Consider the following 12,039-nt stretch of genomic DNA (forward strand, 5'->3'; position numbering starts at 1 on the left):
AATATATAAAATATAAAATATAATAATATATAATAATATATTAAATATAATAATATATAATATATAAAAATATATTTATATAATTATTATATATTATATTATTATATATTTATTATATTATTATATATATTTATATAATAATATAATTTATATATATATAAATATAATAATATAAATATATATAAATATATATAAATATATGTTAATAGGCATTACCTATTAAATATCCGATGATTTTTTTAAAAAACTTTTGATATTTAAAAATAATATAAAAATATTACAATATAAAAAATATGATTTAAAAATTAATTATTAAAAAATAACAATAAAATATGATCAAAAATATTTGTTAATTTATTTTTATTATTTAAATATACGAATAATTTAAAAAAAAAGATAATTATAATTACAATTATAATTTTTCTTCGAAAATTTTATATAATGTTTTATATTTTATTTTTGCACTGCGTATATGAAGGATAATCCATAAATAAGTAAATTTTTAAGCAATCTACCCTTTATACATTTTGAAATGTACACATTATAGGAACAATAGATAAATAATAATCGCAAGTTTATGCACACACAATCATGGACGTATATATTGAAAAAAAATTCTAAAAAATAGCAATTTTGTTTTGTAAATATTTCGATTTTTATAATTAAAATCGAGAGACGGTAATAAAAGAAAAATTATTGAAAATCTTATTCTTTACAATACATATTCTTAATATTATAATAATATTCAAAAATCATTAAAATCGGTGAAGATTCTCCTATTTCTGATAATTATTATCAGATAATTATTATCAGATCCTAATTCTAATATTATTAAAAAAAATTTTTTAAGATTCAATGAAATTAAAAAAATATTTTTCGATTTGTTTTTGAAAATNTTATTTTTAGATTTATTATTAATTTATTTATTTCATTGAAAATTGTTCAGTTTTAGTATAAGATACTGAATAATGCGTTAGGCAACATTGAAAAAGAAGATTCTATACAATAATAGTAGCAGTATTTTTTCTTTTCTCTGCACTCACAAATAATGAATACTTCGAAAAAAAAAATTAGAATAGATTTATTCGAAAAAAGTCATAAATTGTAAGTAAAACAATAAAATTTCCAATAAAATTGTTTTATTACATTTTTGCCAATTATCTCTGTAATGTATTATTATTTATTATTTATTAATATTTTATGCATAGTAATAATAGTAAAAATTATTGATTTTTTCATCAATTAGAATTAATCTCTAAATTTTAAGTATTAAAAATATTAAAAATGTTTAACACTTGAATGAAAAAAAGAAATGATTGATTTAAATTGCAAATTTTAGTCTTAGTTTTAGCAATTTTAATCAAATAAAAATATTCAATTAATGATTTATTCTTATTATTTATCTATTCTTGTAACGATCATATGTAATTTTAGTTGTCCAAGAATTTTATATTTTATTATATGTCACATTTCGCAGATTTGTATGTTGTTACCATGATATATTTATAAAAACAAATAAACAATCACATACTAATATATATTGTCCTAAAGTATTTATAAAAATGTAGGACACTTTTAAAAGATGGATTCTAGATATTAAAACGATAAAAAAGATCATATACACATATATCCGATAAGGTTTAATTAAGTTATAAGCATTTTAAATTTATATTAGATAGAGCGAAATGGTGGAAGAGCGAGAACGTTCGTTTAAGTGTACGGCATATTGCGATACGGCGTATTGCAATGTCGCTTGTCTAGCGGAATAAAAGTAAATATACTGATACTTTTTTTTATATATAATTGATTATTTCAAATGAATTTTAGTGTAATATAATATAATGTACGTAAGTAATTCCTTATTTAACAAAAACTTAGCTCGAATAAGTTTTAGTAAATTTCAGATTAAGTTTTAGTAAATATTAACATATACATCACTTTATAAATAAATAAATTATAAATAAATTATTTTATGATACAAACATATTACTTAAATCCATAGTTGAATTTTTGTATGACACTCAATCTGCTTATTTACCGAAATCCATAAGAGCAAATCAAAATTCCTATAACATTTCAGATTAGTAAAGTTGAATGTGTGTACATATATAAAAAGTAAAAAAAAACTATTGCTCTATTCCAGTACATTTGTACAATAGAATATTTGATATATATATATATATATAATATATAATAAATATAATAAATATAAATAAAATATGTATAATATGTATTTATTAACAATAAATGAATTTATTAACAATAAAAATGAAATTTTTTTTGAAAATTTGAGTTTATTTTTTTCAAATAAAAATCTAATAGAATAAGAAAATATTCATGAATATAGTTTTTTGAAAATTAAAAAAAAGAAAAATATTTTTCAATAAACTTTTGTTCATAAAATTAAAAATACAATAACTTTTAAAAAAGATATATTTTACTAAAAAAGAATGTTATGATCATAAGTCAAATTCAGCTTCATAATGGCTCCATAATAAATTAATGGTATTAGTCAATAATTTTTAATAAAAATTTGAAAATAATTACTTTTTTGAAATATTTTCATAAATATAACAAAAATCAATATTTATTTATTTTCTAAATCTAACATGACAAATAATATTTATGAACAAATTCAAATTTAGCACACGAAAATGAAAGGAAAGACATAAGAACCTCTCTATTATCAAATAATAATATTCTGTTAATGTATTTTATCTATGTCATTATCATTTTATTAATTATATGTCATCATTATTTTATTAATTATTTTTGTATAAACAAATGAAATTTGTAGATTAAATTTTAAACTACTATTTATCTTTTTCTATATTATCAATAAAGGAAATTTTATATAAGTATATTAGTTTCAATAAATAACGAAAATTGTAATGATGTGCTATCATTTTATCGCGATGTAATTTGTAATTGAATAAATTCATATAATAAGAGTTTACCAAGTTTATCTTTATATGTACTTTTAACTTTTCGTTTAAATAACTAGAATTTCTGTTCAAATAAATAGATTTAATCATTTGTATGTATAATAATTTTAAATATATATGTTAATTGAATATATATTGATAGAATATATATTCAATTAACATATATATTTAAAATTTAATTATAATATATTAATAATATATTAATAATATATTAATAATTGATAGTTAAATATATATGAATTTATTTAATTAAGTATTAATGAACATTTTCATGATATATTCAAATTATTCAATTTGCTTATAACAAATTCTACAGTAATTTTTTGACTTACCAGTAATTCTTCCAAGATTATATTTGTATCTTTTCCTCAAAGTGTATCCAATGTAGCCACAAGTATGTGCACCAAGACTATGTCCAATGCAATGCATTTTCAAAGGATTTATTCCTCCAATTTCAATCAATTGATAAACTAAACGAGCTGTCATTGCACCGATTAATCTTGTATTGGCCACAGCTTGAGTGTATGGCGGACCTGCACCAGCAATCCAATTCACTATTACTACGTTGCAATCTTCTTTTACTAGTAATTCTTTCATAGTTCTCTGTAAAAAATAATTTTTTAATAATAGTAAAATTAAATGCAAATTAAAATTATAATGAATAATAACGAAAAAAATTATGAATAAGAAAATTAATAAAAAAACAACTCTTACTGAGAAAAATGAAAATTAAGAATGAAATTTGATGATTTCATGTGTCAAAAATACTTATAATAAAAATTTGAAAAATCATAATTTGTTTCATAAACTAATATATACAATTAAAAAATTAAAAAAATTAAATCAATTAAATTAAATAAATTAAAAATTAAATCAATTAAAAAAATTTTTGTATGCAGCACTAGAATTTATTAAATTTACCAAGAAAAAGATTAAAAATTAATTTTTATATTATTATATATAAAAATATAATTATTATTAATGAAAAAGAAAAAATATACAATTATTTGTTAAATATAAAAAATAAAAATTAAATATTAAATATAAAAAAAACATAACAAAAATAATTAAAAAGATTTGCATAAAAATTGCATAAAGATTGCAAAAAAATTCAATTAGTTCTAAGAATTCTATAAAATGTTTACAAATAAGATTGAAACAAAAATTAAAAATAATTTAATTGATTATTTCAAATGAATTTTAGTGTAATATAATATAATGTATATAATAGATAGAAAATATATAATAGATATAAAAGATCATATATATATATATATATATATATATAATAGATAGAAAAAATCATATTGTGAAAATTTTAATAAAAATGGAAATTCTTATTGCAATTAGACAATTAATTAGAAGAGAAAATACAATGTTAAGAAAAATTGCACAATAAATTATCTTCTATTGTATAATATATTTGTCAAGGATATAATGTCAAAGATGAATGAAATTGAAAACCAAAATCAAACCAAAATCGATAGCGAATATTAAAATATATTAACTAAAAATTAGAATCATATCATATAAGCATGTCATTTTAAAAACAGATATGATTTGGAAACAAATGCTATAAAATTAACATCAATAGAAATTATAAAGAACAAGTAATACTTGAAACAGTATAAAATATAATAAAAAAAAGTACACAGAGTATAACAATCATATAGTGAAATGAAAATCTTTTATAAGACAAATTAATAAACAAAGATGATTAGAATTTATTTTTAATTCTAATGAAAAAAAAAAATTTTGAAAAAACTAAGTAACAATGGATTCTTGTATTGAATAATTAAATATAAAGTGATATTATGAGTGACTTAATATTTTGAAGAAAAAAAATTTGATTCATAGTGAAAATTAAAAGAAAATTTAGAAAAATCATTTATTTTCTTTTCAATAAGATAATTTCAAATTATTTATATTCATATAACAAAAAAAGTAAATATTAAGACATTGAACAGATAATATAGAGTGATATAGGATGATATTGCGTAAGAATAGTGCCGTTTTTGAAAAAAGCATTTAGAAAATTTTTAGAATTGTATATTTTTTAGAAACACTAAAAAATACATTTCGGAATAGAGCATAAATATGATTTTGAGATTTGAGATATTTTCTAGCTACACAAATCTCAACAGTATTATCTTGGGAAAAATTATTACAACTCACGAATCAGTTTTCTGGAAACAGCGAAGTGTCCATAATCCTTCAACCTAATTCTAGAAATTTTTCTTAGATTAATAGTATTGTTCAAGCAAGAATTTAATCCACAATATCATTTGTGGATGGCCGTTTGTATATTTTATCGAAGATTTGTGAGATAAGCATAAAGGATATAAGTATTTGATAAAATTTAAGAAAAATTAGAACTTTTTAAACCATTAAACTTTTTAAACTTTTTAAATCATAGAAGCTTTTAAACCATCAAATCTTTAAATTATTATCTTAGGAATCTCCAATTTAAAGATATTCTCACATTTTTTGGACATTCACTATGTATATAAGTTTAATGAATAAACTGAATTATAAGTTTGTTTGTATTACAGATTGTTTGCGCCTGCAGTAATAATATTATAATGGATTATTAAATGTATGTATACATGTATCAAATATTCTTTTGACTGACGTATATGTGTATGTGAAGAAGCTGGTATTGGTGATTGTTAATGTTTTTCTTAAAAATAAATGAACTGTAATAATGCGGTTACATGTTCGAAGCATATGTCTATAAAAAAGTGGAGTCTCTCACAATGTGACATCAATATTCGACGATCAGAACACGATGTGATGTTAGAACAAAACTATCTATTTGTCGTATCTGGTAATCAGATTATGACATGAAAATTGAAGGTTCACAATGAAAGTTTCTTTACAAGTAATAATAAACAATCGTATCTGACGATTAGAGCATGATGTGTTCACAAACTATCTAATTGTCGTATCCAGACTACGACCTATTCACATGAGACTCTCTTCACTAGTGAAGCTCTTAGAAAATCCCTTTCTAATTCAATTGGAAGGATTTCAGTTTTCTGGTGGAACACATTAAATAATATCGCGATTAGTGTCTGATTCGTGATACTCTCAAGAAAAATTTCTAATTAGAAAAAAATTCGAACTAGAATGATGTTGATTGCCGATGAATTAGCTGTTTGTATCTGAAGTATGTTACTCTTGGGATTGGACTCTGTTCCAGTCTGACAGACTGAAGTGTGTCAAAAATATTATCAATTATAAGTGGCGATTAAATTCTCAAAAATAACAGTCTTCTCAGATAACATCATTCTTTGTTTAGACTTAATAAAGATCTGTGAACAGTAATAACAGAAAAGGATTTCTATGAGAAATTTCTCCGAATAAGTTATTTATAAATCTCGCGAGCAATAAGTACTCGCGAACACAGATAAAAAAAATTATATAAAATTTTATATTATTTAATAAATTTAATCATTGTATCATGTGACTTTTTATAGATTTTTATAATTTTTTTAAAATTTGTGTATCAATAATGTGTATATGTGGTTATAATGTGCAGTTATATTTCTTTTTAAACTTTTATTTTTTGAGCATCAATTGAAACTATTTTGGATGATATTAAGAAAATCATAAGATAAAATAATTTTATAAAAAAATCATAAAAAATAGTTTTCGAAATATGCACTTTTTTGTCGAATGTTTGCAATACATAATGCTAATACTAACACTATTGTTTTTTAAATATTTTCTCATTCATTTTTTTACATTTTTCATTATATATTTTATCATATTTACCATATTTTATTATATTATTATATAATTTATTATATTTAAATAATTTCTCTTCGTTATATTATGTATTGAAATAAGAACAATTCTATTAAAATAAAGAATTCCATATATACTTTTTTTTTAAAAAATCTAAAAAAATTAATCAATTTAAGTCAACTAAATGCAATGATCAAAACGTTGATCCATGTATACAAATTTTTTTTTTTTAATATATTGATGTCAAATATGATATTTGAGTAAGTATTATACTAATGCTTCATTCTGAATAATGATGTAAATTGTTTTACATCTGACGGAATATTGTTACTTTGCAAATCGTGAATTTCAACATATATCGATATTATTCAGCATTTAATATATAGGGAAATAAATATATATTAATAACAAGAAATGACTTGATTAATATTACATATTTAATTTTGTAATCTTCAATAGATATTTTTTATAGATTTTAATATATTTAATATTATTTGCAATATTATTTGCAAATGTATTTTCTAGAATAAAAAATGCAATTTTTTAAATTTGGAAATGTTTTAAACTTTTAGAATAATTAATATTCAATTAGAATAATTAATATTCAATTTTTTTTGGCATGAAATGATTCTAAACTTTTTCTACAAAATGATATAAATAATTATTATATTTAAATATATTTAAATAATAAAAAGATACCAAAATACACATTTTTAATATTTTTTAATTTATTTCAAAAACTAAAAATCTAGAAAAAAATCTAATTATATTATACGATAGAACAAATTCTTTTGTTAAGAAAAGCATCAAGAGACAATATAAAATCATTTTTGTTTTTAATAGAAGCTAATATAATCTAATAAAATAATATATATTTTATTCAATTAAATGTATTATATATTATATATATATGTATGTAAAAATACATATATATATATATATATATATAATTTAGACCAATAGCTGATTTTTTCGGTTAGTTTTTATGACCTGTAACAGTAATAAATTTATGAAGCTATCAATCCATATACTTTCTTTTTTAATTTTAATTTTTTTTTTTAGTATTTTATTTCAAAGATTTATAATTTTTAGTATCTGACTTCTTAAAATATCCTTTTTAACTTTTGAAATTTGTTACATGTTCGTCAGATTTCAAGTGCTTATTAAACTAATTGTCGCCTAGAATCATTTTGGGAGATACGCAAATTTTTTAATTAATCTTTTTCAGGAATTAAAATTACTATTTGAAACTAGTAATACGATTTGGATCTGGTCATTTTTCATTATTTATATCAATAAACTAGACTTGATCACCTTTCTTATCATTTTGTAATACATGAAATAAATCATGATATCAACTAATCTTATATCTTTTTTTAAATGAATTAATGAAATTATTCCTATTCTCATTGAAATTTAAAAAAACTAGAATTCAAACATCAAACAAGAATATTTAGAAAAAATTCAAAGTCTATAGATATTGCACACAATTATAATCTTGGAACATAATTTTTATTTTCTCTGCTAATTTATAAACATAAAATAGTTCTTTATACTAATATTATAAAAATTTAGTCATAGCATAACTCCTATGACTATCAACCAATTCTGAAAAATCTACGAGATTAATCATCGGAAAGCTAACATAATATGATAATATTATAATAATATATAATATATAATATATTATATATTATATATTATATTATTTTTTGTGTATTTTATGTATATATATTATATATATACATATATATAATATATATTATAACATATTAATAGTTATAGATAAATATATATTATAATATAATATTATAATATTATATAATTATATATTTATTTATACATATTTATTTATATATATTATATTTATATATATTATTAAATATTATAATATAATATTATATAATACATAATATATTATATACATAAACTTATACATATATAATATAAGATAATATAGCTAATATAACTTAATAAATAAAAAATAAACAAAGGTAATAAAAATAAAAAAATTATTTGATAAAACATGCAGTAACTATATGTATGTGTATTACTCAATGAGGTCGTCCACTATTCAATATGTTGCACAGTATTGGAATCGCGATATCATTGAATGTTATTAATATTATTGCTGCTCATTCTGACAAACTATTTTGCTTTTATATTAGAAACAAATATAATTTTATCTTTTTTTTTTAATTTTTTCAGCAGAAAAGCTGTTTTATTTTATGTGGTTGCATTTTCTTTTAAATCTTTAGTTTTTTAATAAATTGAAAAATATTAGCAAAAATAAATATAGATATACTGTTAATTTTTATGGTGACATATTTAGATATGTTAATATATTTAGATATGAAATATTTAAATATATTTAGATATATTAATATATTTCATAATTTAATTACTATTTATATTATTTTATTTAAAAAAAATCCAAATATCAATCAACTAAATAACTATTATTATACAAAAATATATAGAACAAAATTGACAAATTGTCATTTTTTAAAAATTGATTTTTTTAAAAAAATATGGCTATATAAATATATTTACAAATTATATATTTAATAGATTAAAATATATAAGAAACACCTATCGAAAATTGACATCGAAATTATAATATAACGAATAATTTAATTATTCATATATAATTAATAATTAATTATAATAATTTATATTAGATATATCATTATAAAGAATAATGAAAATATCCACAATTAAATAAATATATTTAATAATAATAATACTAATTATATTAATAATGATAGTGAAAATTTTAATGCTTATTTTACATGGACTTTGATTTAATAACGTTACTTAATGTCGACAAATTAATATTGACTGTTCATGCGAAAGAAAATGGAAGTTTTTAAAAACATCGAAAAAAATAAAAGTAAAAATAAAAAAAGAGAAAATGTATTGTGTTAAAGTTGAAAAGTGATGAACGATTAAATATCGCACAAATGAGATGCCTAAACTGATATTATTGTTCGAAGGACCACCTACTTTCGTAGAACTGTATATTCGTTTATATTATGAGCTTGTAGTGAACAAATGATGATATTTTGACTCTTTGTGGCTAACTGTGATGATTCTAATTATATTTTGATGTACACTGTATCATCGAATTCTATTTGTTCTCGTTTCTATTTCTATATCAACTCTATCGCAAGACTGTCGCGACTCTTGGTTTTTCTCCAATCTTTGCCTTTTGGGAAAATAATTACAACATAGAGAATGTTGGAGGGACCAATAGTCGCGCTGCAGAACAGCCTCCAAGGGCTCTTGCGAGGTTGCAGCGTGAGGATCAGAATCTTCGCGCTCGCTCTCACGATGGTCCATCACATGCAAATGTGATTCGTGAAATAGCCGTTCCTGTATTTAAATTAGAGACCTTTGTTTAAATTTATGATCGAGATCTGGAAAACATTAGGAAAACCATGCCTGCTCATAAATTATTGTCAAGCTACTGATGGTACTCGAACTATTGAAAACATAGACCAGATTATCCGACCGCTTCACAAGCCTTGTCCTTAACATATTGAGAAGAGAAGAAAAATAAATATAAAATTGAAATCGGTAGAAAAAGATCATAAAAAAAGTGAAGAGATTTATTTACATCTGATTAGTAATTGTCAATCAGACTCAAATGGAACTTTGTAGAAGAATATTGCAGAAAAGAAATAAAAACCAAAAAATAATAATAGAACAAAAACTATATTGAAGTAGAAATAGGAATAAAGAAATAAAAACTCTTTAGGGTTCAATTAAAATTGTTATTAATGAGATTAATGAAATTTGATAGTGCAATTGATTTCTGGATCCATGTTTTTTATCAACATGTTATATTTTATATTAATATTTATATTAATATTTCACAAATGTTCTATTTTTAATATTATTATCATTAGCATTGAGAATAATATTGAATTTTCAGATATTTATATAACTATAATATGAAATGAATCACATTAGTCAAAAAGAATGTTTGTAATTAATTAATAGATTAATTAAAAATCGGAAAAACAACATATCAAATTGATAATAAATATTCAGAAATCAATAAAAAATCAAAATCAGAATAAATTCAATTCATTCAAATTGATTTGATAAATGTATAAAATAATGTAAATTGTAAATTGATAAATAAATTCTTATATGATATAAATATATGATATATCAATTCATATATGATAAAAAGTATATTCTATTAAACATTCTATTAAAAATATTCAAGATTTGTTTCATTTCTTGAAAAGTATTAAAAAAAAATTTATATTTGTTATGTCATATCAGATTAATATCAATAATTTAAATAATTTGCGACTATAATTGGATGAAAGTCAAGTTTAAAATTTCGAATTTCCAAGAATAATTGGTATCGTTAAAAAGTTAAAAACTTTCAATCAATTATTAATATGTTTATTGAAATTCATTTCTGGTCTGTTTATATGTTACCACATTTGAAAGATTAAGATTTTGCTCATAGTTTTTATTATATCTCATCGACATATATCTATGCTTATATAATTACATTATCTTTATTAAATCTAGATTTTGTTAATATTTTACATTCCATCTAGATATAATCTGTTTTTGTTAAATTATATTTTGGCTAACATTTTATATTGAATATTATAATATAATTGATATAATGATACGGTTATTTAGAAAAATATTTATAAGAAAATTGTTAACTTAATAGCATTATGAACATCTTATATATATATATATATATATATATATTTATAATTTTCGATATGAATTGCCAAAAGTGAGATTTTATATTTATATAAAATATATTTATATAATTAGTATTTTTATATATTTCATATATTCACATTTTATTCAAATAATATTTATCATTTTTCATTCAATCAACCATTAGGATCATTTGTATTAGAATATGTCACATAAAGTTTAAAAAATATCATGTATAATCCGTATTTCATTTGTATACTCATATAAGTTAAAAAGCATAATAAAAAAAACTGCATTAACATATAAAAAGAATAAAGAAAATCATTTGAAAATTGATAAGAATAAAATTTGGAAAAAAAAAATAAAAAAAGATTTTATGATTCAAAGAAATATTTAAATAATTAAATCAGTAATCCTAATTAAATTTCTCTTGTGATATTATAATAAAAACACAATATAATCAAATATAAAAATATATATTGAAAAAATCTAAAAATAAAATTCAAAATTTAAATTAGAGAAAATCTATAAACATTTATATAAATTTATAAATATATAATTTAATAAAAATCTATAAATATGCAAAATCTAAATTAATCAATAATTAATATTTTCTTAAAAGAGTAATTAATATATAGAGCAA

The 12,039-nt window shown here is 19.5% G+C and overlaps 1 protein-coding gene across 3 annotated transcripts in view; it reads right to left on the reverse strand.

The window, feature by feature from the left end:
- Nucleotides 1-12,039, reverse strand: part of LOC122714434 (pancreatic triacylglycerol lipase-like) — a 61,330-nt gene that overhangs the window by 22,547 nt on the left and 26,744 nt on the right. For all 3 annotated transcript variants that reach the window (XM_043935753.1, XM_043935754.1, XM_043935755.1), the window contains one exon: nt 3,278-3,548. In XM_043935753.1, the coding sequence (XP_043791688.1) occupies nt 3,278-3,548 (271 nt within the window). The remainder of the gene's footprint in view (nt 1-3,277; nt 3,549-12,039) is intronic.

The sequence above is a fragment of the Apis laboriosa genome, unplaced genomic scaffold (assembly GCF_014066325.1).
Source record: "Apis laboriosa isolate Shangri-la unplaced genomic scaffold, ASM1406632v1 scaffold30_cov140, whole genome shotgun sequence".
Lineage (NCBI taxonomy): Eukaryota > Metazoa > Arthropoda > Insecta > Hymenoptera > Apidae > Apis > Apis laboriosa.